Genomic DNA, 27,746 nt, shown 5'->3' with positions numbered 1-27,746 from the left:
CTTTAAGTTTTATATATTCAGCATACTAGAAATTTGTAATTAAAATTCAGAGGTTTTTTTTGGTAATTTGATTTTCTCTAAGATGTGTATGTGTTTACCATATAAAAGTTTAAAAGTTCTATGAAGCCAGATTTATTCGTGTTTTTATTTTTGGTTAAAACTGTTAGGGAGCTGTAGATTAAAGATGATAGAGGGCTCTTGGTTTAAGGCTTCTGATTTGTGTGTACTTTTGTTGACCAGAAATTTCACTGTAGCCTTGACCCAGTGGGGAGAGGGCACATTTGTGGGCTCAGGAATGCTTGCCTTAGGATAGCCTCTGAGGTTTTGCTTCTATATGTTGAAGATGGAGTTTAAAACATTTACCCTATTTACTGTGGATGGTGACTGTAGCTATGAAATTAAAAGACGCTTGCTCCTTGGGAGGAAAGCTATGACAAACCTAGACAGTGTATTAAAAAAGCAGAGACATCAGTTTGCTGACAAAGGTTGTTGTTCTGTCAGTAAGTCATGTCTGACTCTTTGCAACCCCATAAACTGCAGCCCTCAAGGCTTCCCTGTTGTTCATTTATCTCCTGGAGTTTGCTCAGACTCATGTCCATTGAGTCAATAATGCCATCAAACCATCTCATCCTTTGTTGCCCACTTCTCCTCCTGCCCTCTTATCTTTTCCAGCATTAGGGTCTTTTCCTGTGAGTCAACTGTTCGCATCAGGTGGCCAAAGTATTGGAGCTTCAGCTTCAGCATCAGTCCTTCCAATGAATATTTGGGGTTGATTTCCTTTAGCGTTGACTGGTTTGATCTCCTTGCTCTCCATATAGTCAAAGCTATGTTTTTTCCAGGAGTCATGTGTGGATGTGAGAGTTGGACCATAAAGAAGGCTGAGCATCAAAGAATTGATGCTTTTCAAATTGTGGTGCTGGAAAGGACTCTTGAGAGTCCTTTGGACTGCAAGGAGATTAAACCAGTCAATACTAAAGGAAATCAACCCTGATTATTCATTGGAAGAACTGATGCTGAAGCTGAAGCTCCAGTACTTTAGTGCCTGATGTGAAAAGCCAACCCATTGGAAAAGGCCCTAATGCTGGGAAAGATTGAGGACAGGAGGAGAATGGGGCAACAGAGGATGAGATGACTAGATAGCAGCAGCGACTCAATGGTCTTGAATCTGAGCAAACTCCTGGAGATAGTGGAGGACAGGGAAGCCTGGTGTGCTGCAGTTCATGGGGTCACAAAGAGTCAGACATGACTTAGCAATTGAACAACAACAACCCTGTTTACTTCACAGCATTGAGTAAGGAAGACATTGTGTAATATTAAGTATCATGTACAAAAATTTCTTAAAAATATTTGCTTGGCGGAGACTAAGTCATGGAGGGCCTTGAAATACTGTTATCTGTTGCTCTATAAAAATTACTGTTTAAATTTAATGGTTTAAAACAGCACCCACTTGAAGGCGAGAAGTTTGGGCTGGCTCAACAGTGCTTTTTGTGCAGGGCTCAAATTAAGAGATCTATCAGGCTGGGTGTTTATCCAGAGGTTTAGGAGGAATCCTCTTGTAAGCTCACTTAGCTCGTGGGGGCAGAGTTCAGTTCTGTGCAGGCTTAGGACTGAGGTCCCCATTTCTTTCTCGGCCATTAGCCTGGGGTTCCTTTCAGCTCCTCGGGGCACTCTCTGGTCTTTGTATGTGGTTTCTTTCATCTTTACAGACATGACTGTGGTGCTGAAATCCTTCGCTTGCTTTGAATTTCTCTGACTTTGCTTTCTGCTACCAGTTGAAGAAAAATCTGTGCTTTTAAGTAGTCATGTGATGAGACTGCGTGCGTGCATGCTAAGTCGGCTTCAGCCGTGTCCAGCTCTGTGCTACCCTATGCACTGTAGCCTGCCAGGCTTCTCTGTCCATGGTATTTTCCAGGCCAGAATACTGGAGTGAGTTGCCATTTCCTTCTCCAGGGGATCTTCCTGACCCAGGGATTGAACCCGCGTCTCTTATGTCTCCTGCATTGGAAGGTGGGTTCTTTACCACTAGCGCCACCTGGGAAGCCCCTGAATGTCATTTATCATCTTCCTGAACAGTTTTAGGGTGGTTTTACTTCCTTAGATGGCTCATCCTATGCTGATTCTTACTGGCTTAGTTCTGGTGTCTAGGTTTACTTATTTTTGTTTGGTCTTGAGGTTTGCCTGTTTGCCCACGTTGCGCGACAGACATGTGGGATCTTATGTCCTTGAGCACGTGCCTCCGTGGTGGAAGGACAGAGTCCTAACCAGTGGGCTGCCAGGGAAGTCCCCTGAGTTTTGCCTTTTTCAAGCTGTATTTTTTACTTCTGAGCTAAATTTGCCACATCTCAAGGATTTTGACATGTTTCTTATTTAATCACTTCAAAAATAATATATATATTCTTTTGATTTAAAGGCCATCTGCTGCTATTGAAGGAAATTTTCAGTTTTTCTAGTGGATGGATAGATTTCAGGAGTTTATCCTTATATTGTGAATTTATAATTAATAATGTGTTAGGTTTAGGGCATAAGTGCTTTAAAAAACAAGAGCTAGGAAATACCTGATTTTTTGAATTGGTTGGATTTTATTATAGCCATATATGAAGGTGAAGGTGAAAGTTGCTCAGTCATGTCTGACTCTTTGCGACCCCATGGACTATAAAATAGTCCGTGGAATTGTACAGGCAAGAATACTGGAGTGGGTAGCCTTTCCCTTCTCCAGGGGATCTTCCCAACCCAGGGATCGAACCCAAGTCTCCCACATTGCAGGTGGATTCTTTACCACTTGAGTCACAGGGAAGCCCCGGTATTGTGAGTTAAAAAGAATTCTATGTACATTTAAATAGATTGTATATTTACTATTTTTGGAATTTGGAGATCTATCTATGTGTAAATTGGAATTAGATTTGACCATCGTTAATAAATTATCTTGATTTCTGAGAGCTGTGTTAAGTCCAGTCTATTTATATATTTCTATTTAGCTTTACTTTTTTTTGTAAACAAATTTTTATTGTAGTATTGGAGCTTTTTTTTTTTTAAGTTAGCTCTATCAAGGAAATTCATTGGAAATTAATGACTTTATTCTTCTGTTGAGATTTTCACTCTAACATTAGACTCATTTAATGTGAACTTTATCTTTGCCCTGCTCACCGCTTTTTGGTTTGAACCCTATTTTTATGATCAATAATTGCTTTATCTGCTTTAGTTTTGATAGCAATTGTCTGCTGTTTTCCTCTAGCTCCTTATCTTTGAATATCTTGTGTTACTGTGCCTCATTCACATTGTGTGTATATATATTTCTACAGATAAACAAAAGCTTCATGTGTATTTATATCTAAAGTATGTGTGTGCACTCGCATATATATAAAGTATCTTTCACACATTTTGAAAGGTGCTAATTTTGGGGTTACCTGGTGGCTCAGTGGTAAAGAATCCACCTGCCAATTCAGGAGACACAGGTTTGATTCCTGATCCGGAAAGATCCCACGTGCCTTGGAGCAACTCAGCTGGTGCGCCACGGCTACTGAGCCTGCGCTCTGGAGCCCAGGAGCCCAGCCACTAAACAGCGCACGCCCCACAGCCAGAGCAGCCCTGCAGAGGAGCCCCCACACCTCCGCCAGGAGTAGCCCCTGCTCTCCACAGCTAGAGAAAAGCGCGGTCAGCAACCAAGACTCAGTACAGCCAAAAATAAATACGTAAAATTACCTGTTTTAAAAGTTGCTATTTTTTAGTAGGGACTTTATCCTATCTAGTTTTATTATGTAAATTTTATAGTAATGTCACAGGTATTAAAATTTTAGGTTCAGTTAATTTTTTTGTAGACTTTGGAAGACCCTGCTCTTGGTTTTTGTGTTTAATATTGCCAGTGAAAAGCAACGCCTGATTCTCCTTCCTTTGTAAATGCCTTGTTTTCTTTTTGGTTGGGCTACTAAAATTTTCCCTTTATCTTAAAAGTTTTGCCAGTGTTTCTAGGTGTAAGACATTTTAATCGGAAGCTAGTCTTCGTTCAGGCAGTTTTATTTTGTAGTGATACAGGTATCAGTGGAATAGAAAAAAATAGGCTCTTGTCTTTCAGCTTCCTCATCTATTAAATGGAAAGTATGCTTAATGAATGTTACCTCTGATGTGAGATATATTATAAGTTTTCTTCCAGAGTACTTTCTTTGACTATAATTGTTCTATTTTCTCTTTTCCTGGTACTCTACTAGACAGACATTGGACCATTCTGATCAGTTTCACATGTCTGTTTTATTTTTTTTCTTACTTTCTGTCTTCATTTTTTACTACTGACTACATTCTGGGAGAACCCTAGTTGACTAATAAGAAGAAAATTTGGTAGAAGTTAAAAACAGTTTTCTTCCTTGGAAGAAAAGCTGTGACCAACCTAGACAGCATATTATAAAAGCAGACATGACTTTGGCAACGATGGTTCATCTAGTCAAAGCTGTGGTTTTTCCAGTAGTCATGTGTGGATGTGAGAGTTAGACTATAAAGAAAGCTGAGTGCTGAAGCATTGCTGCTTTTGAACTGTGGTGTTGGAGAACTCTTGAGAGTCCCTTGGACTGCAAGGAGATCCAATCAGTCCATCCTAAAGGAAATCAGTCCTGAATATTCGTTGGAAGGACTGATGCTGAAGCTGAAACACCAATACTTTGACGACTTGATGCGAAGAACTGACTCACTGGAGAAACCCTGATGCTGGGAAAGATGGAAGGCAGGAGGAGAAGGGGACGACAGAGGATGAGATGGTTGGATGGCATCATCAACTTGGTGGACGTGAGTTTGAGCAAGCTCCGGGAGTTGTGGTGAACAGGGAAGCCTGGCGTGCTGCGCTCTGTGGAGTCACAGAGTCGGACAGGACTGACTGGACTGGACTGAACTGAACTGAAAAACAGTTTGGTGTGTTGAAAACTAGTAGGATTTGATACTTCTTAGAGCACGTAGACAATTATAGCAGTTGGTATAGAATAAGCACATGATAATTAATTGAACGAGCTTTGAAATATCCTGAAACTTTTTGTTAGTGCTTCATATTCATCTTTAATTTCGGAAATTTTGTTGATTGTGTTTTATTGGATAGTATAAATTTATTTGGTAAGAGCCTTCCTTATTTTTATTTAGTGACATTAAAGTTTTGGAAATTCCTCAGACTCTTTCTTACAGGTGAGAACTCTTGTATTATGAACTGTCATTGAGAGTTTTCTCTTGGATGTGTTCTTGGACAAATGTCAAAAGATATTATAACACTTTGCTTTTTATCTCCCCGTCTCCTTTCTTTTTTTAATGATTAAAAAAGTAGAAAAAATTATTCAGGAATTTTAAATATTGAGTCAAGTCAATTGTTTAGTTGATAAACTATTTAAAGGCTATTTATCTTACCTGCTTTTCACTAGATGTTAATTCGCTTTGCAATTGTTTATAATTTGTTAGCTTATAATTTGCTTGATTTCTGACATGTGGTATATGAGGGTGCTGATGTTTAGAGAAGTTTCTTTTGGAAATTTATTCTTTGACATTTTCTACAATTTTACAGATGTATTTATTTGATTGAAAAAGATTTATTACAGTCTATATAGAAAATATATATTTTCTTTCAATGCCAAATGTCTTTCATTAGCTGTGCTGTTATAACAGATGGGTTTGAAGCGTTCAGTTAAATGCAGCTAGTATTTTATTTCCCTTCCTGTATTCCCCGATATCTTTATATGTAATTATAAATTAGTATGTTGGCTACATTCCAGATCTTCACATAGTAGTTTAGCCAATGTCATGCAATATTTTCCATTGCAAATACGATTAAGAGAACATGTTGATGTTTCTAAAATGATACAGACAGTGGGAAAAGAATCAATTTAAATTATTTTGTTTCCTTATTATGCAGTTAAATAAAAGTCATTATATTTTATTTGCCAAAATTATTTTTAGAGCACAAGGCTTCTGTACAACTTGCCATGTGCTATAAAAACAATGGAGATTCTGAATTTTAACAGTTTAGCAGACTTATTTTGTGATGTTAGTCAGTTGATGAAAGAGTTTCAGTGGTTGACTGGATGTATACATCCACTTTCCTCCTTCAGCATTATCTTGGCCTTTCCAGCGTGACTCAAGGATACTCAGATTACCTAGATAACATATGTGTCTTTAATTCTGGGTTCTGTTAGTATAACTAACATGTTTAGATACCATGGGAGGGTATGACAAAAATATATTTAGTTTGTAAAAAGCCGATTATTATACTTTATTTCTTCAGTTTTTTTAAATGCAGTAATATCTTTGAGTATAAAAGGAGAGCTGAAATGAGTGTTAATCTCTGAACTTGAGGGCATTATATAAAAAGTAAATGTCCCAAATATAGCTAGCGTTTGAGTTATTTGGGCTTCCCAGGTGACTCAGTGGTAAACAATCTGCCTGCCAATGCTGAAGGTGGGGTTCAGTCCCTGGGCTAGAAGATCCTCTGGAGTAGGAAACAGCAACCCACTCTAGTATTCTTGCCTGGAAAATTCTATTTAAAGAAGAGCCTGGTCGGCTCTCGTCCATGAGGTCTCAAAGAGTAGCACATGACGGCCTCTGAGCGTGCACACATAAGTAACTTAGAAGGTGGAGTGATCTGTTGCCTGCAGCTAAAATGTGTAGAAGACACACGAAGAGGCAGTTAGCTTTCTTACATTCATTTAGTGTATTGGGTTGATGGTTATGAGCGAGAGTTTGATGGTATGTGATATCTTATGTAGATTTACTTGCAAGACATTGAAATTATTTATAACTTAAAAGCTAAGGTATTCTCTAATTGACTACCAGAATATAGAATCAGTATATTAGCATGTGAAGATATCCATGGTAATGTTAGCAATTTTACCCTATTACATGAAGCTCAGTTTTACCATATATTGTTCTGTTTGACTTCAGTTATTTCAGCTCTTCTGTTAGCAAAAATGTAGTTCATTTAGCATACATAAATATGAACATCAGTTTATTAGTGCCTTTCTATGTCAGGCAGTATAGCATTGATGGTGCTAAGAATACAAAGATAGCACAGTCTGCTTGCTCTACTCAAGGATCTTGGACCAAGGTGAAAAAAAGACCCATAAGCAATTACCATGCAATAGCATAAATGCTGAAACAGAAGCATATGGCAGCTAATCATCTATATGCAGAGGGAGATTTTATACTGTGTGATGCAGGCCACCCAGCAGACTCCTGATGCCCAAAGTGGGCTTGGGAGGATGAGGAAGTTTATTGATTATTCTTAAGGAAAGCTGAGTAAGTACATTGGCGAAGTGGATCATCATACTGACTGCTTAACACATTTCAGGTGCCCTAGACTTGCTTTGTTGTTTGTTTGAGACGTTCCTTTGATTTTACCACTTGCCAGTGATTAGAGGCGGATGGCCATGGGGAAAGCAGGAAGTCAGAGGGCTTAACTTTTCTGCACACCTCCGACTTTCTAAGGAAGCTTGAAACTGACTTCTGCAATGAAGTATGTAGATTTGTGTGTGTGCCTTTGACAATGTAGCTGCCACTCATTGGCTAATTCTCTGCTGCACTAATTTACTTCATACTGATTTTTGTGTGTGCTCATGCTCAGTGGTATCCGACCCTTGCGACCCCATGGACTGTATCCTGCCAGGTTCCTCTGTCCATGGACTTTCTCAGGCAAGAATACTGGAGTGGCTTGCCATTTCTTTCTTAAGAGGATCTTTCCAAACCACGGATCGAGCCTATGACTCTTACGTCTTCTGCATTGGCAGGGATTCTTTACTGCTCGTGCTACCCAAGAAACCCCATATTGATTTATAGGCAGGGTGAAAAGAGTAAGAGGTTTTGTAACTAGTTTTTCTCTGTTTTATCTGCTTATTGATGGGGTTTAATCACCTGTTGAAAATAACCCTCGACTAGAAAACTACCCTTTTAACCATATTATTTTTTAAAGAATGGTAGTTGTATGTTTTCGACAAAGTCAGTAGAAAAAAAGTGAGATGCTAACTTTCTAAACTTGATGGAAGAATGAACATATATTAAACCAAGCACTGAATGGAGACTTTAGATTTTACCATTTTCACTGTTTCTTTATTTAGTATTTATTTTGCAGGCTTCAAAGTGTTTCATTAGCAATGTACAGGGACTTCTTAAAATCTTCCTTGCCCCATATTTGAATGTTGCTTTTCCGGATTTTATAAGGAAGTTTCTTTATGCTCTGCTCCCTTCCAGCGATGTGCATTTTGTAAGCACCTTGGAGCCACTATCAAATGCTGTGAAGAGAAATGCACGCAGATGTACCATTATCCTTGTGCTGCTGGAGCCGGCACCTTTCAGGATCTCAGTCACTTCTTCCTTCTTTGTCCAGAACACATTGACCAAGCTCCTGAGAGATGTAAGTTTACTACAGATCCATCTAAAAACACTTACCAATGTCGTTACTTAAAATAACAAATGTTGTAAGTTTCCTAAGTGTCACTCCGCTTGTGGTAAAAGGTAGTATCATATAGTACTGAGAGAGGGCTTCAGAAGAGATCCTTGCGGGGTGGGGGGGGCGAGGAGCCGGGGGAGAAATCTATTATCAACATTATCTTTGATGGTATATCCGAAAAGTTACTTGCTTGAAAACTCATAGTTTGCATGTGGTTTTTTTTTATTCTTATTTTAAGAATCTAATTACTGTATGCTGAGTAGATTTGCTGAGTATATGGTATTTTAATATGTACTATAAGGTATTAACAGGTCATTTAAAAAATTAAAATGTCTTTAATTCAATGTCTTTTACACTAAAAAAGAAAAACGAAAACTCCCTAGTTGGAAATTTGGAAGATGGTTCACTCAGGTATTATTTCAGGATGTATGTTGATAGGATCACCAAAACACTTTGGAGAATCTTGGAAAATGTATGGTCCTGATATTTTGTTAGTGCTTCTTCTTGATTCATCTATCTTGATTATGGTTATCTATTATCCTCAGTTGTCTTTTTTTCCCTTTCTTTTCCAAACAGTATTTTATAATTAGGTGAAAAGGTTTAAGTGTTTTCAATTTATGTTGTACAGAAAATTATAGCTCCTTCCTCTCCCTTTCATTAAATAGAGATCTTATTTGTTTCTTAGTATATGGATTTCCAATGAGTATGCATGTTTTGGGATCTTTTTTCCCCTAGTAAATTGAATTTCCAATCTGCTTGTGAAATCTCTGTAATTCAGTCTTTTTTTTATTTTTTTTTAAATGTCATCTCTTAGTTATCTGTTAGCTTTTACCTGTTTCTTAGAATGTCAATAAAGGCTTTTTTCCTATGTTTTCCAGCTTTGTGAAACATAAATACAGCTACCTAAGGCTTAAACTAATCTCAAACACAGTGAGACTTCATAATCATTGTTTTTTCTTTGTTCAGTACCATAATTTTATCTTTAGTTATTTTGTGTCTACATGTATAATCATATTGCCCTTAATCCCTGTACAGACATAAATTATAGGGAAGGCAGACTGAAATGTCAGATTGTATTTAGGCTAATAAGGAATGTAAAGTTTTAAACATGTTTTGGATTATACACCGTTTCATCTGGGAGAAAAAGAACATTCATGCACAGGTACTATTATGGGCGTTGTTTATTTTAAGACCTCAGGAAGTGAATTACTTCACTAAGTGCACAGACTGGGATGCCAGTTCAGAGCTGATTATATTCTGGGTGTTACAACACACTTTTCCAATTGAATAAAACAATTGTGGGTGTGTTTGCGAGTTTTTATTTAGCCTTTTGTACATCATCATGATTTAGACTTCACTAAACAACATGCAAACTTTTCTATGACTGTGGTTCCAACACAAGAAATTCTGTTACTTATTGACAGTACTACTTTCTCTTGCAGACTATGTTCACATAACATACATGATTTATATACATTTATATGTTAGGGATCATAAAATATTTTGTAAAATAATGAAATGTAAGAACTGAGTTGAGATGAGCTGTCAGTTACCATGCATAGTTCCTGCTGCCAACATAAAGCTAAAAAGATATACTTAAATTGTTGGTGCCTTCCCTTGTCCCAGAGTAGACTTACAGAGACTCAAGGTAAGAAGAGAATTTGGCCAGTGGGAAGAGAGAATAGGGGGAGGATGGATGGGAAGGTTACGGTGAGGTCGACTCCCAGAGGAAGTGCACTGCCTAGGCCTGGGCCGCACAGCCGGCTGTGGAGCGCCCCAGCAGTCAGTGTGAAGAAGGGTGCGTTAGCGGCTGCCTGATTTGTAGTAAAGAGTTCACTGAGACCGTGTGTACACACTACAGGGCAGTGAAGGTTTGTCTCACAGCAGCTTGAGTAGATCCCACAGGGCGGTTTCTTCTAACAGCCCTCAATATAAGTCATTGGTGTAAAACCAAAGCCCAGCCGAGCAAATTCTATTCCTTGGGGATCTTCAACAATGCAGCCTGAAGACACAGCTTTCTGACTCTGTTTCAATGCAAGGAGGTGAAGAATATTGCCAGTAGCGTACTTTGCAGGAATATACAGAGGAGGTAATCCTATAAAATCTTTCATTTGTATTTTTAGTTGTCCTAGTTGTCTGTCACAGCATGAAGCACTTTTTATGTTTTAAAAATGTGGATATCTTAAATGACAGCGTTATTATTGATGCTTAAATGACAGTCAGTGAAAATCATATACCCTTGTACCATATACATGTGTATATATATGAATTACTGTACTAAAAGGTAGTTCTTTCAGCTCTTAATCTAAGGCTCCAGTTACGGGTATACACCAAGTGTAATACTTGGTCCTGCTGGCTAAACTCAGAGCCGTGTGCAGTGGTAGTGAACTGAGTTAGTATGATCGATATTTTTTTTATGAAAGTTGAGAAATCTTAAAAAAAAAAAAACACACAAAAAAACACATGGACCTCAAAAAGAAAAAAAAAATCCCAGCAAAGAGAGTGTCTGTGAGCAGGACCGAGCCTTTTATCAGAAAATAATTTTGGGTGCTGCGTCCTGGAGACACACTGGTCAGGATTGTCACCTTACTTTCATGCTGATGCCAGTGTCCGCTAGCCTAGCCTGGAAATTTTACACTAAATTTCCATCTCGGAGACACAGCCACATGTCCTTCCCGGGTAGTATTCTGCCCCCGAGGGAAGCCTGAATGGCAGAGAGCCAGCCGTGCAAGATCAGAGGAGAGCATTTTCCAGGCAGAGCGAGCAGCTGCTGTGCAGGCCCCGTGGCATGAACTTGGCGTGGTCGTGGAGTAGGCAGGAGTCAGTGTGCTGGGGCTTGGTGCCTGCCAGGTGCATGGTGCAGAGCACGTGCCGGTGAGCGCAGGCCTTGTGAACAAGGGAAGGCATTTGGATGTATCCTGTCAGCCATGAGAAGTCTTTTGCAGGGTCTGAACCTGGGAACTATGCATCTCAAGCCACTCTGCCTCCCCCAGCGTGTTTGCTCAGCTGTAGCTGCTTCTACTTCGTTTTAACTCCCTAGCTGATATCTAATGTTAGCTGTGTTTCTCCTGACACCGCGTCCTGCAGCTTTTCTGTTCCCTTAAATCTGTCAGCCCAGTGACCTTTGTTCCTTACCTTCCTGCCTGCTGTGTGGGCCACCCTCTCTGGACAACATCCATGGTTTGCCTTTTCTTTTTGGAGATTCCATATTGATAGGCAGATCACCCTGCAGTGTCCTACCAGTGATGAAAACCTAGGTCATAGAAGTTGTAACGTCGATGGAAGTAAGAAAGCCGTGCTGGTTTAGTCCTTTTTAAATTGACTGTCTGATGATAATTTCACTTCTGTTCTTTCTTCCTGTGTGCTGTCTAGGCTCTCTTAAGCAGTGGTCTCCCCTTCCAGTTTGACCGTGTTTAGAGATCCATGATAAGCCCCTGTGTAATTTAGGTTCCATTTTTCTGTCTTTTCCTCCATTTCTTCTCTTGTCACCCGGCTGTCACTTAGGCAGTGACGTGTCCAAAGCTTGTCCTTCTGTCTCTCCCCCTCTTTTCTTGCTCCCCTACGTCATTTAGCTCCTTCACACCGTGCCTGTGCTGGCGCTTCACCTTCTACTTTTGTGCGTACTCGGATATTCTTTGCCCTCTTTGCCCTCCCAGTGGGCATCAACATCTTTGGAGAGAGACTGAGCTGGATTTTACTCCTGTCCTTCCTTAAATTGTCTTTAGCTTTGGTCTACTCTGTCTGTTTTGCTTTCCCAATTGCTTAAAGAAAATGTTCACTTAGTCATTTGATTATTGCTTCAAACTTAAGCCTCTGTGACTTTCAGACATACATGTATGTATAAGTACATGTACTTATGTCTGACATGACACGCTATCCAGTAATATCTTCTTATGCATGACCTTCAAAAGGCTGTTTTAATATTTCTACATATTCCTGTATGTTCTCACAGGTTGAACAAGTGGTTGGAACCAACTTTTTTCTATTATTATTTTTATATAATGCTTAATAGATCTTTTATGCTGAATATAATCATGTGGAATTTTTTTTTTGGCTCAATTTATTACATGAGGCATATTAATCAAGCAACATGACTATTGTCATCAAGGAATTGGTGGAAAATGTCATAGAATAAAAAGTAATCCCTGCCACAGTGATGCACACAACTGTCTTGTTATAGAGTGAGCTTTGCTATATAAAACAGGGCTGTGCAATAGAAATATGATGTGATCAATATAGGTTATTTTAATTTTTCCAATAGTTATGTAAAATTTTTTTATTTGAAATTAATCTTAACAGTATATATTTAATCCAGTATATCCAAAATGTTAATATGTCAACTTGTAATCAATAAAATTTTGAGCTATTCACAGTAGTATTTTTTCCTGTTAAATCTTTGGAATTCAGAGTGTGTTTTATGTAAAGCACTTGTTAGTTTGGACTAATTACATTTCCATCGTCCAGTTAACTACACATGACTGGTAGCTCCCAGGCAGGTTGAAGTTGCAGAGTAGCAAACTCTAAAAGTTTCACAGGATGAACTGAATATCTGATAGAGTCCAGTATTTGCCACAATTTCTGTATGTTCTGAGGGTAAGAAAAGTCAAAGGTTAGTTTTTAAATGTACTTGAATGAGTTAAATATGGCACTCTCTTTTAGTATTAAGAGAAATAATTTGCTCTGTTTTGTTGCCATTTCTATAAAAATGAATTAATACGTGTAATTGCATTTTTAAAAGTAATGCTTTCTTTTAAGTATCTCATAATTAACTGGATTATATAACAGTTTCTTCTAAGCATATGGGGAGAGAAATAGTCAACAACCAAATGGGCATTTAGGTGTGGTAACGTTAGACAGTCAGGGTTGATGTCTGAGCAAGAGTTTTAAAGGCCTCTTTGGAACGGGCTTGCAGTGCAGCAAGGGAACAAACACAGTTACAGGCGGAAGAAGCAGGATGCGTGCGGCCTCACAAGGTTGAGCCGTCTGTGGTGTATTCTGCGCACAGCAGACTGCTTGCTCTATCCAGGAAATAGTTCTGAGATTCAGTTGGAAAAGGAGATAAGGCCCCCCTTCCTTTTTTTTTTTTTGCCTCAAAGCCTCAAGAAACTTTTGGTTTTTTTAAGGTGAGAAAGGAGGTATTGATTGATAAAGTTTAAATTTCGGCAGGGCATAATAGTTGCAGAAAATTGCTCTGGATGTGTGGGTGATTAGGGAGAAGGTCAGAACCCTGGGCAAACATTCCATTCAGCAGGTGACTGCAGTTATTAATACCAAGACAGAGTGTGATGGAGTGAGCTGTACAGATGGATGGAAGAGGGATATTTATATAGAAAGTTTACTCGATAAGAACTGCTGTCCATTTGGGTATGTTGGGTCAGGGACAAGTTTAGGGTCAGTAGTGACACTAATACTTCTTCACCCAGCAGGTCAAGAAAGAAGGGGGAGGTTTAGGTTTTAAAAATAAGTTTCATGCTAGAGGTGTAGAGATTGGCTGCTTTTAGAACATGTGGCTATTGAAGTCCGGAAAGACTTGAAAATAACATTTGAGGGTTAGATAGAAAGAAGTTTGGGGCGAGTGATAAGAGTTGTGGGAGTTATGGTGTTTTTATGGTGTAAAGTTGATGTGATTACAAAGAAAAAGCTATCGGGGATTCGGAAAGGAGGAAGAGAATGGAATCCTGGGAACCTCCAGCATTTGGAGGCCTTGTAGAGCTAAGGAGGAGCACAGGTTTGAGACGGAGGCGTGGGAAGCCTCGGGAGTTACCAGGAGAAAGCGGCCATCCTAGAACTCAAGGTAGGACACTCTGTGAGTGAAATGCCGGCTCTAAGTGCCGCGACAAGGCCAGAAAGGTAAGGCCCGAGAAGTTACAGGAGCTTCCGAGGAGTGGCGGTTGCGCAGCCACCAGGCCCAGCTTACATCTCGAGACAGCCCAGGGCCTGTCTGTGCACTGCCGTCACACCGCAGCTTTTGTTTTTTTAACCATTCTAAAAGGACTCTATACACAAGAGATCTGTATGCCAAAGACTTCTACAGCCCACAAGACCAGCTGCCAACTAATTCCAGGTATAAGGAAAAGGAACAGATCATTAAGTGTTTCTAGACTGGGGAAAAGGCAGGTACGTAGGAAGGACTTGAAGCCAGATAGGACTAACCAGATCTTCAGAAAGCAAAAGAGAAAAAAATACTATGTATGATTTAAAACAGTCCTCAGACAATCAGCTGATCAGACCGTTTAATTGAGAGCATACTAAATGCAGATACAGGCATACTCATATATATCATCAAATTGGTACGATTTTAGAATACATTCTTTTCCTTATTATATTGTAATATGCATGAGCTTAAGTTTGTGGTTAGCAAGGCAGTTTATTCTTTATTTTAGATGGTACAAGAAGTGTTAAAAAGTGCCATTCCTTTTAATCCATATTTAGTGATAGATGATGGTGATAATTATATAGATTTTTAATGTTTTGTTTTACAACTCGCAGTTAATATACATCAATATAGAATTAGTATATGAAGTATTGTATTTGTGTATGAATATATAGCTTCCATCTTTAATGTTCTCCCTCATATGATATTTTCCAGTATTAAAAAACCCTTATTTGATTTGAATAAAAATTAGTCTGTTTATGCTTAAGAAGCATCTTAATCTACTTGATACTAGCATTTCTTAATTTTGTCTCTTACTTTATTTTGTTAATTTCAAAACCTTATGTATAACATCCAGATAAAAATGTTTGTCTTTGCACTGCAACGCGTCTCTCAGTTGATATTTTCCTTTTTGGTTCTTTTCAGCAAATATATATTGAACATTAACTAGGTGCCCAGGATTATCATTGGTATTAGGGATATAAAATAAAATAAGAACAGCATATGGTCTCAGGTAGATGTAGTCACAAATAATTGCAAAACTATATGATTAAATTTAATGTGACGAAAATTAGATTAAAGATAGTGTAATGTTTTTATTGAGACCTTATTCTGATTGGATATCAGTTCAATGTGGATAATTTCACGTGTCTGAAAGATTTACCATGAAAATTCCCTTCGAGTGATTTTTTTAAACTGTAAAGTCAGAGAAATATTAAATTCTTATACAACAATTTCGTTGTTTCACTGTTAATTATAGCAAAGGAAGATGCAAACTGTGCAGTGTGCGACAGCCCGGGAGACCTCTTAGATCAGTTCTTTTGTACTACTTGTGGTCAGCACTATCATGGAATGTGCCTGGATATAGCGGTCACTCCATTAAAACGGGCAGGTTGGCAATGTCCTGAGTGCAAAGTGTGCCAGAACTGCAAGTAAGTTTTAATCTCAACTCAAAGGTGTGTATTGAGTTTAAGACAGACCCTCTCATTAGGTCCTAAAGGTTTGTGTAAATATGGTAAAAGTTGTTCATGCTCTAGCTGTATTCGTTCACACTGACTCCATCATGTCTTTAAAGCTTGCTAGGTATTTATTAACTTTTATATTACTTTGAAACAAGTCTAAACAAAAAATAATTTTAACAGTTTAAATTCCTGGTTGCCTAAAAAGCCAGTTTAAATTTGCCAACAATTTTAAATGAATGATTTTAACAATTAAAAGCAAACATTAGAAAAATAAAGCAACTTCCCCCTCCCCCCCTTCTTCCTGAGGGACACTGGGGGTGAAATTTAATAGGAAAATAAACCACTAACTATGGAAAGTAGTTATTAGAGTGAGCCAAAGAATCGGTGATAAGTTTCAGTTTCTATTCCAGGAGGAACAATTAATACTAAGTCTACTGTTTTAAAAGAAATTTCCATATATCTGAAAGGCAGTTACCTTCATTGTAATCCTGAAACAAAATGTTATATGGATGTAAATGTTTGCAATGGGGTTATCTTTTCTTGTTTGTTTTATTCCATCCTTTGATCATTGCTCCTGTCTTCTCTGTGATTTTTTTTTTTCTCATGCTACTAATTAATTAGCATGATAATTTGGGGACGTTACCTCCATCTACGGCGTCTTCAAATTGTTTACAAGCTGAGAACTTGTATAATAAGGAGAAATGATGCTCACTATTGCCACGTTCAATCTGTTTTATTTGTAATTTAATTTGACAACAATAAGCATCAATATCTTAGAATTATGTGGAATAAATAAGACCATGTGAAAATATCAGTAAACACTTAGTTGATACCTTGTATCTATGCCTAGCTTCTTGAGAAGGAATAAGAGAACGTGAAGAAAACAGTGCTGTTCTTCTAGGGTCTTTCCATGTAGCTGAAGAGAGATACAATGTGCAATTTTACATGTAGAATTTATTAAATTAAATAAGAAATTACTGAAGGCCAACTAACCGATCTTCCTTTTTACTTCTGTTTATCCCCAGGTTTTATTCACCGGTTCCTCTCTCAGCTCTTCTTGCATTCCCTAGTTTTTCTTTTCCCCTCCTCTTGAATTAAATTCTTAGTTTCTGATAGGGATGAACAGTCAAGAATCAAGGCAGAGACTATGGACAGGACAAGGGCCCAATCTTCGGAGTAAAAAAGTGTTCAGGGAAAGATTTTAGATTTTTAATTACAATTCTTAATAATTATGACAAGATTATTATTCTTGTATCTGTTTATTTAGCATTTATTATTTAATGGATGTTCTTAGCTCTTCAGCCAGAATTATATTGAATCCTCATGGTAATCTTTGATTTTCATTTACATTTTGTACTTGAAGCCAAGAGGACTCAAGTCTGAGTTATTCAGGAGTCTCACAGCTAGAAAAATAGAAGTCTGAACGCAAATGTAGGTCGGATCCAAATCTGATCCTGTCTTTATTATATCACACTGTTCTTCCAGTTCACTGTGCTAGGATTTGTTCCTTACCATGCAGCATCACCTATTGGTTACAGCTCCTTGCCCAAAAGAGGATGGGTATGGGATGTTTAAAAACTAAAGATCAAAATCACTCATCTTGCCTTAACCCCTCCTTTTCTGCAGGAATCCTAAAGTGACCAAAGCAGGTTCACCACAGGTGAACGTTCAGTAAGGATAATCCTTTAGCGACCTTTGGAAGACTGTCTCATCCTCTGGAGGGTTTGCACTGTCATTATCTGGGCATAGGCAGAGCTGACACTGAGGGCATTTTATGAACTGGGCAGTTCCCAGGACAGATTCTTCTCATGATTACTTATGTCACAAACATAAGTTTAAAGATAAGGCATCATTAATGCTATCTTATTTTTTAGACAATCGGGAGAAGATAGCAAGATGCTAGTGTGTGATACGTGTGACAAAGGGTATCATACTTTTTGTCTTCAACCAGTTATGAAATCAGTACCAACCAATGGCTGGAAATGCAAAGTAAGTTGTTTATTTTTTTAAGAAAAATATCATCTGTATGTTTTTTTTTTAATATATAGAGCAGACAAATCAGATACCTATTCAAATCTGTATATTACATTCAACTTACAAAAATTTAATTGATGTATAATTGATATACAGTAAACGGCACACATATAAAATCTGTAATTTAATTAGACACATGTACATTCATGAAACCATCATCATCTTCAAGATAATGAACAGATTTACAACCCCCTAAAAGTTCCCAGGTACCCTTGGGACTTCCTCCGTTCTCACTGTTCACTGCACTGCTCCCTCTGATTTTCCAGACAGTATGGTTTCTCTCATCATAGATAAGTTTGCATTTTCTAGAATTTTATGTAAGTGATGTCATATAATATATACCCTTTTCTTTTGGGGGGGGGTGGTGAGCATTTTTTAAAACCCAACATAATTATTTTGAAATTCACCCATAATGTTGCACATACCAGTAGTGATTCCTTTTTGTTGCTGAATAGTAGAAGTACCAGAATTTGTTCATTGAGTCACCTAGTGGTGAACATTTGGGTTCCTTACAGTTTTAGGCCGTTTTCAAAAGTGCTGCTATGAACCTATCATCTAACATATATCTATATGGTACTTCATGGCTAAGGAATTGTTTCTGGATGGTTCACCTTCAGTCTTCGAAACTCTTTGAAGTAGATAGTATCGCTGTATGTAGATACTAAAATAGGTATATTTTTTAAATCTATTAATTTAAAATCCAGAAATAAAGCAGAGTATATTTGGTTAGATTGACTTTTAGATGATGTTACTTTGATTTTACATGTATATATATTTGTGTGTATTTATGTATAAACTTATATTAAATATTTGGAATCATTGTACATGCATATGTATATTGTTCCTCCCCCATAGTAGTTTTAATAAGTGCTTATTCATTTAGATCTCTGTTGTTTTTAGATGTAAAATTTCTCTTAGGTTTTGAGAGTTAGGATCTGCAGAGATTTTCCCACTTCTTTTTCATTACTTACAATACCAGTCTTTCTGCTTGGTAGGATACTTTTCATAAGGTGTATTTTCAGCTATTTAAATTTTTTTCTAGGTAAGTCGTTCAGTCAGTGATTCCCCCCAGTTCCATCTCTTCTGTTGCCTTTGCATCTTTATGATCTTCAGGTGTTGCCGCCTGAGTTTCTCTAAGCTTCCTGAAGAACTTATGGAGGCTCTGTTGTCTGAATCTCTAAATGCTATAGGCTAGCTGAAAGCTCCACCCACTGGGCAGTTAGTACAGTACTGGACAACAACAGATTGAGAGTTACTTGTTCATGGAAGCCAGAATATTCACATTCTTAAAGGGAAAGTAGAAGATGAGAATAACAGGTTTACCTTTAATTCCCAACTAGCTGAATAAAACTGTATTTTCTGTTAGGAAGTTGTTTACAAACATTATTTACTTTGACTTTTCTTTGAATGTTCTCTAGGATGAGTCAATCATAAAAATAGTTAATTTGCTTCCTTTGACATATGTAGGGTAAAGTAATAAATTTAGAACTGGTGAGGGACTAGCAATGAAGTGAATTGCTTGAGTTACTAATTTGCAGAGGTAAAAGAGAGACTAAAATTCAGGTTTCTCGTGTTACATTTTAATAGTTTATCCAATATATTATGCTCCCTGTGCTATCATAATAACTTGAGCAACAGAGTAGTTCTTTTTTACCCTGGGCAAGAAGGGGGGTGGCTTGTGGGCTGGGCTTTTGGGATCTTAGTTCCCCAGCCAGGGATTGAACCCATGCCACCTGCATTGGAAGCACAGTCTTAACCACTGGACCACCAGGGAAGTTCCAAGGAATATTAATCTGATTTTCATCTATGTTAGGATTTGGATCCTACAGAACTAAAGACTAGATCCATTAGGCATCTCTACATACCCCCTCAGGCTGAAAGTTTTTTTTTTTCCTAATTATTATTGTAGTCTTAATTTCACAGGGTAGACATGAAGCTAGGCATAAAGTTCTTTGATCTATGGTAATTACACTGGCTTAACTTAGAAAATATAATTAAAGTAATTTTGCTTTTTAAACTACATTGCCAAGATATGGTTTAATAGAATGGCATTCTTTGTCTTTAATAATGTTCATATAAAGAATGCCTTTTGTATAATAAGTATTGTGTAAAAGTAGTTTGATAAAGCCAGGAGTGGGTTTACTGGTTCAGAGTTATCGGACCTCAAAAGTGCCAACCAGCAATTCCTTGCACGGCTGATGTAATGAATAAAGTGATACTCAAAAACTTCAGAAACCTTTTGGTTCACAAGTGCACTGTAACGGCACAGTTGAAATCTGTAGTAAGCGGGGGTATTGATTCAATTATTTCTAACACGCAAGTGTTTCTCTTCTTAAATGACCCGTGTGCTGTTTGCAGTTCCTGTTGTCAGGTGATGTGTGTGAAGAATCCCCTGGCTCCGTGGGTGCTGCTCACTGCTGCCCAAGCAGTTTCCCTGTGCGGTCCACAGTCTCATTCTTACTGTGCAAAATCTTGCATCTTTCACATGTCTTAGAGAGCACTTGGGACTGACATAACAACAAATACAAATGCTAAGTGCAGTTGAAAGTGCAAGTGTTAGTTGCTCAGTCGTGTCCGAGTCTTTGTGACCCCATGCACTGTATAGTCCGCCAGGCTCCTCTGTCCATGGGGTTCCCCAGGCAAGAATACTGGAGTGGGCAGCTATTCCCTTCTCCAGGGGATCTTCCCGACCCAGGGACTGAACCCGGGTCTCTTGAACTGTAGGCGAATTCTTTACGTCTGAGCCACCAGGGAAGCAGTTACATTTTATATTAACTTTTTTAAGAAAATTGACTGATTGATTGATTGTCTTGTGGAACCCTTTTCCCGACCAGGGATTGAACCCCAACCACTTGACCGCCAGGGAATTCCCTGTATTTTTTAGAGTTAGCATTTCCATGAAAAATGTCAGGTTCTCAGGAAACGTAGAGCGCAAAGAATACACCTGTGGTCTCCCTGCGCCCTCGCACTCTAGTCCCAGGGATACAGAAACGCGCTTCTGTCACCTCTGCCCTTGATTTTGCGCTGGGGTTCCCGGTGGTGTCCGCATCCTTCAGGCTGGAGGGGCGTGGCCTTCAGGAGCGGGAGCGGAGTGGGCGGGGCCTTTAGGGGGCGGGGCGGAGACCGAGACGGTCGTTGGAAGCCGAGGCCTCGCGGGTTTCCTGGAGGAGGCGCACTCGCGCGGGGCTCGCAGGCATTGAGGTGGCGTCAGCCTGGGGCTGCTTCCCGAAGCTGCCTGTGGGGACGCGGTGCTGGCCAGTGGTGCGGTAGGTGTTGGTGGTCCCTCCTCGGAGTGTGCTGGAAAGGGCGGCGATCCTGCCGGTAGGTTCCCGGGAATAGGGCCTGAGTGGGGCGGTGGGAGCAGTCGCCGGGGGTCCGCGCCCCGCGCCCCGCTCCACCCCGTGGGAGCGCCGGCACCTGGACTGCCGGCGCGCACCTGGTCCTGGGGCGTGGGGCGTAGCAGGGCGGGGCCGAGCCCGCGGGTAACCGCTCTCAGGTGTGGCCGCCTTGGGAGGGCGACCCCGGGGCGGAGGAGGCTCGGTCTCCTGCAGCCCCGGAGCAGTTGCTTCCTGGCTGCGGGACCCGGCGCTTCCGCGGGTTGTCCCATGGTTTGGTTCGGTTCCGGGATGAAGAAAGAAACCTGCGTCGGGTGCGTTTGTATGTTTACCCTTAATCTCTGCCACCGCTCCTCTTTTTACTTTTCTGAAATAGGAAGTTGAATTCGTGATCTCTTCCTTCGCTTTCCTTAGGAAGAGATATTTCAGACTATAAATTTACCTTTGATTATAGCTTTGGCTGCACTCAAATTTTTTGTACTGGTAACTTTAGGCACATTAATTTTTTTAGGTTGGACTTGAAACATATTAGATTCTGCTTTAATTGTGTTAAATCAGACAGTTTCGCTAGTGTAGCTTTATGACGTATATTTGGATGCCCTCCAGTGGTGACGTTTTAAACTTGTAGTATTTGTGTTTATTAATTAGATGAAGCTCTTTTTCTCTGTTTTTGGCTGTTTGATTCAACAGCATATTCAAATGTAGTTACAATTGACCACTATCAATTTCTCCTTGCATTTTGCTCTTTTTTTTTTCCCTTTAAAAAACTATTTCGTGCTGGTTATTAAGCAGGTAGGTCAGGCTAATGATGATCTGCTTTTTATCAGTGTAAAACTGTACTCTGTATTCTGTGTATGCCCCCTTTTTGAGAGGAGGGAACCAGATATTTTGCTTTGCTTGACAATATGGCCGTGCGGGGTTTTAGTTTACACGTTGAATGTGATCTTTTCACATCGTTGTATTGTATCCTTCTGTGTCATTTTAACTGTACCTTTTGAAGGGTTTAATAGTCAAGCACTTAGATTAATGGATGTAATTGAAATGCTTGGCTGTTTTAAGACAAGTCTGTTCTTTTAGCTTCCTGTTTTTCAGTTCTTTTTATTCCATGCAATGATTGCAATTCAGAATCGTATTTTATGAATATTAAGTTATAAATGAAACTATAAAATTTTTTGCTCCTGTTTCCCGTTGAAAATGAAGCAATCAGAAGTTTTCTCTCTGCCTTCTGTCATGAGTTAACCCGGACTGTAGACCATGTCACTTTTTCTTTGGTGGGGGGGAAAAAAGTATGTAGTTTCCAATGTCATCTCACCACTACTAGTCTTTTGGAGACATGGTTATGCACCTCTATTTTAAAAAAATCTTAAATTTTCTGGACTCTTACAAACGTGAAAGAGACTATTGACTTCCACCTATAACATGAACTTTGGCAGAGTTTTGCATTACAGCTTTTTTCTTTTTACTCTGGAAACTTTTTCTGTGTTGACCATCATTCTCCTTTTAGGCCCAATGGAAAGACCTAGAGAAGTGTTGATTAAATTCACCTTTTTTTTTTTTTTTTTAAAAAAACATATTCACCTTCTTTACATTCTCTTTAATAACTTTTAGTAGCATCTAGGTAATTTTGTTTCCTATTTTAAATCATTATCTTCTTTGTCGTGGTTTTCATTATCTTGGAAAATGTGTCCAGAATTCTGAGTTTATTTCTGGAGGCTGTTCTCTGGCTTCCTTTTGTGCTGCCCTCTTACTGACTTGCTTTCTGTAATTGCTGCTGTTTTTCACATGGCAGAATTATTTATAATACTGCTGAGGATGAGGAGATAGGGCAGTGTGTTTTGTTCTGTTCTATGAAGGTATTATAAAGTGATTAAAAAGATTAGGCAGTGGAGTCAAATCTCAGGTTTCTCACTTAGTAAATACAAGATCTTTGGCAATTTATTTGATTTCTGTAAGCCAAGTTTCATTCTGTAGCTAAAGTACTTACCTCACAGGGGTGTTGGATTTAGTGAAACGATTGTAAAATGCTCAGCATATTGCCTGACATAAGTGCTCAATTATCCTGGGAGTTTTTCATAGGAATACTTATCCTCTGAGCAGTTTGAAGAGTGATACTCTTTCTCTGCTGTTGAATTCTTTCTTATCTGTTTATAGTTTTGAGTCAAATTCAGACACTGTGGTGGAGGCTGGAGGTACAGGGGCAGCTAGGTTTGCCTTCCTGGGGGTGTCAGTCTATTGTGGCTGTTTGAACTCAGGTAAGGATGCTCCTTTCAGGATCTTGTATACCAGTCATTGTCCCGCAACTTTCTTTTCTCTCTTGAGAATGCCAGTGTGTTGGTATGTGATGCATTTTAAAAGGCTTTATTTGGAAGTAATTTCAAAGTTTAAAAGCAAGAAAAAATAATGCCCATATGCTATTTACCTAGATTCTTTAGTTGTTGGGATTTCAGCAGGGTCATCCATGCCCTTTCTCCTTTGTACCTCCTCCCTGCCCACCCCACCCTATGAATTAATATTTTTTTTCCCTGAATCATTTGAAGGGTGAGTTACACACACCATGTTCCCTTTACCCTTAAGTACTTAAATGTGTATTTCCTAATAATGGGGATATTCTTACATAATCACGACACTATTATCACTCCACATATTTACATCAGTCTAGTCTACCCTTCGTATTTCAACTTGGCACTAGATTTAATGTCCCATCCAGCGTTTCCCTCTTCCCTGTAGGTCCTAGGATCTAGTCTAGGGTCAGGTGTTCCATTTAGTTGTCATGTTTCTTTAGACTCCTTTAATCTGGAAAGTTTCTTAAACCCTCCTTTGTCTGTTTGATATTGATAGTGTTGAATAATGGAGTTTTTCCTCATATACCTGGGTTATTTGTTTTAATCACAAATGGAACTTGGCTCCTTTTGTCTGTGTCTGACATATCCTCACGATTATATAGTCACTCATTCTTGGCCAGGAGATTGAGCAAGTCTGTGCCCTTGGCAGGCCCTCACCTGGACGCACCTGGAGCTTCCCTCTCCCTCAGAGGCGCTGTGAGTTCTGAGCATCTGCTCAGGCTGCTGTTTTTCCACTGGTTTTTCTCTCTTGTCTCTAAAAGTGTTCTGTGAGGAAACACTTGAAGACCTTGCAATATCTTATTGCTCCTCAAAATTTTCTCCATGATGATAGGAACCAATGCCTGATGCAGTGTTTTAAACTGTTAACTGTAAAATACGCTTTTCTAAGTAAGCATTTACCTGTCAACCTCTGCATTCTATTGTAATCCAGAGTCCGCTCTTCTTTCACATGTTAAAATTCTTTATATGTTGTCAGTACTGACCCATAAATTCTTGTTGCTGTCAGTAATTTACTACTGTACCTGATTAGTTTTGTGCTCAGATTGCTCCATTTTGCCTTTGGTGGTCTCTCCATTTTGGCTCCTGTGTCTTTGTGAGATGTCCTCCCATTTATGTGAGCACTTCATTATATTTGGGCATAGCAAGACGTTCCAAAGTCATCTTCTACCTTCCCTGCCCCGGAATCGGTGGTCCTCCTTTCTGTAGGTAGGCCATGTTCCTTTAGTGGGGGCGGGCTGCTGGGTGTGCCCACTGCTCTCTGGGTGTGTATTGCTCTGTGGGTGTTTGCGTCTTTGTCCTCCCAGCAAGTGAGGCAGGAACTACATGCCTGTACACACACTTACACATGTGCATGTGTACACATACACACATAAGTGTGTACCTACATATGGACATCACTTATAAATGATGAATTTATACCAGTACCCCAATTCTGATCCCTCCCGTGAGTTCTTTGCCTGCCCTCATTCTTACATATCCATTCTTGTATAGTGTACGCTGAGAATCCTTGTGCTTTGCCTGTTATTCTCGAAGTGTTTTTAATTTGTCATTCTTGGCTTCTTTAGTTTTTAAAAGTACATAGGATATTAACATTGTTTCAAAAACTTTTGGTTTCTCCTTCCTGTGTGTGTGTTTTTTTTAATGATAAGCAAACATGTTTCCCTTTTCTACACTGAAGGTAGCATATTATTATAAGTGCTCTTTGATATGTCACTTCTTTTACTTACTCTCTGGAATTCATTTCAGTTTATAAGAAATCTTCCTCATTCCTTTTTTTTTCTTCCCTCTGTATTTGAAACACAGTTTTTCAACCTGTGTTCTATGCTTCAATATTTAGGTAGTTTTTAGTATTTTACATTAGAATGATTCTGTAGTCAGTAACTTTGTGCATGTGGGTTTTTGAATTGTTGGGAGCAAATCTCTAGAATAAATTCCTAGAAGTGGGTTTGTTGCCTGGGTTGGGGGGATAAATGCATATGTAGTTTTGTTTGGTCTTGTCAAATTCCCTTTCATGGGATTTGCGTCAGTTCCTGTTGCCGCCACTCATGTGTGAGAGAACTTCTTTTCTACGTTCTTGCCAATAGGGTGTCATATTTGGCTTTTGATTTTTTGCCTGTCTGAGTGAAAAATGTTACCTCAATGTAGTTTAATTTTCATTTCTCTCTTGAGTGAAGTTGGCCATGTTTTCTTATGCTTAAGGGTCATTTTCACCCCTTTTTATGAGTAGTCTTTTCTTGTGTTTTGTATGTTATTCTTGAAGATTTTGACCCCCACCCCACCCCAATTAAGAGTTCCTTGTATAGTCAGGATATAAGGTCTTTATCTGTGTTGTATGATGCAAATATTTTCTTCCAGTTTCTTACTCGCCTTTTGACTTCATCTGTGTTTTTGTGTTTTTTTTGCCATATAAAAGTTTATTTAAAAAGAAAAAAAGTTTATTTTTATGTAGTCAGATTTCTCAATCTTCTATTGCTTCTGGAGTTTTTAGTTAAAATTAGAAAGCCTTTGCCTATACTGAGGTTATATGAGAGTTCATTTTTTTTTTTCTAGTTTCTGCATTATTTTTTTACATATGACTCTCTAATCCAGTTTTAGCAGTATCCCACCAGGCTTCTCTGTCCATGGGATTTTTCTGGGCAAGAATACTGGAGTGGGTTGCCATTTCCTCCTTTGGAGGATCTTCCAGACCCAAGGATGGAACCCACATCTCCTGCTTTGGCAGGCAGATTCTTTACCCCTGAGCCACCTGGGAAGCATATGAACTCTAGGCTCCATGAAAAATCTTACTGAAATTTTTATCAGGGTTACTTTAAATGTAATGTTGATAGTGACATCTTGATGTTAGGACATCCTGAGAACATGGTATGTCTTTCCATTTGTTCAAGTCTGGTTTAAAGTCTTTTAGGAATGCTTTCCAGTTTTCCTTGTATAGGTTTTAGACATTTCTTTGTTGTTGTTCAGTCGCTCAGTCATGTCTTACTCTTTGTGACCCTGTGGACTGCAGCACGCCAGGCTTCCCTGTCCTTCACCATGTCCTGGAACTTGCTCAAACTCATGTCCATTGTGTTGGTGATGCCATCCAACCATCTCATCCTCCATCGTCCCCTTTTCCCGCCTTCAATCTTTCCCAGCATCAGGGTCTTTTCCAGTGAGTCGGCTCTTTGTATCAGGTAGCCAGAGTATTGGAGCTTTAGCATCAGTCCTTCCAGTGAATATTCAGAATTGATTTCCTTTAGGATTTAGGTCCAACTCTCACATCCATACATGATGATCTCGGAGCCCACAAAAATAAAGTCTCTCACTGTTTCCATTGTTTCCCCACCTATTTGCCATGAAGTGATGAAACCGGATGCTAGGATCTTCCTTTTTGAATGTTGAGTTTTAAGCCAGCTTTTTCATGACCTTTCTCCTTCATCAAGAGGCTCTTTAGTTCCTCTTCGCTTTCTGTCATGAGGGTGGTATCATCCGCATATGTGAGGTTGTTGATATTTCTCCTGCAATCTTGATTGCATCTTGTGCTTCATCCAGCCTGATGTACTCTGCATAGAAGTTAAATAAGCAGGGTGACGATATACAGCCTTGACACACTCCTTCCCCAATTTGGAACTAGTCTGTTGTTCTTTGACCAGTTCTAACTGTTGCTTCTTGACCCACATGCAGGTTTTGCAGGAAGCAGGTAAGGTGGTCTGGTATTCCCATCTCTTGATGAATTTTCCAGTTTGTTGTGATCCACACAGTCAAAGGCTTTAGCGTAGTCAATAAAGCAGATGATTTTCTGGAATTGTTTGGCTTTTTCTGTAATCGAACGGATGTTGGCAATTTAATTGCTCACTCCTCTGCCTTTTCTAAATCCAGCTTGAACATCTGGGAGTTCTCTTAAGTTTCTTCTTAAACATTTTCTCTATTTTATTGATGTTACAAATTGGACTTTCCCATTCATTATGTCTTTTTAACTGGTTATTGTTTGCGTATGTGAATTCTATTGAGTATTCATTACTAATTTTATATCCTGCTATTTGTTAAATTCTTTTATTGCATTTAAAATAGATTTTTTTAGGATTTCCCAAGTATGCTGTCATCTACAAGTACTGTTAGCTCTTCTCTTCCTTTTCTTGCCTCTGTTTTCATTTGTTTCAGTGTTTACATTGGTTCAGAACCATGTTAAATAGTGGAGATAGTAGACATCCTTGCTTCCTTTCTGACCTTCTTGGGAATGTCTCTAGGATTCCCCAGTTAGAAACAAAATGCTGGCTTTTGAGTTGAACTTTGTGTGTATTTCACATTAAGGAAATACCCACG

General features: G+C 39.0%; 1 protein-coding gene across 19 annotated transcripts in view; it reads left to right on the top strand.

Moving 5' to 3' along the window:
* KMT2C (lysine methyltransferase 2C) overlaps positions 1 to 27,746 on the top strand; it is a 255,413-nt gene that overhangs the window by 126,332 nt on the left and 101,335 nt on the right. For all 19 annotated transcript variants that reach the window (XR_010663715.1, XM_065939515.1, XM_065939504.1 and 16 more), the window contains exons 7-9: positions 8,203 to 8,365; positions 15,535 to 15,706; positions 17,611 to 17,725. Coding sequence is in view for 18 of the 19 variants with exons in the window: in XM_065939515.1 (XP_065795587.1) it covers positions 8,203 to 8,365; positions 15,535 to 15,706; positions 17,611 to 17,725 (450 nt within the window). In the remaining variant the exon portion in view is untranslated. The remainder of the gene's footprint in view (positions 1 to 8,202; positions 8,366 to 15,534; positions 15,707 to 17,610; positions 17,726 to 27,746) is intronic.

Source organism: Muntiacus reevesi, chromosome 6, assembly GCF_963930625.1.
Source record: "Muntiacus reevesi chromosome 6, mMunRee1.1, whole genome shotgun sequence".
NCBI lineage: Eukaryota > Metazoa > Chordata > Mammalia > Artiodactyla > Cervidae > Muntiacus > Muntiacus reevesi.
Note: the sequence above shows the minus strand (reverse complement) of the source record. Positions and strands in the feature narration are given on the sequence as shown.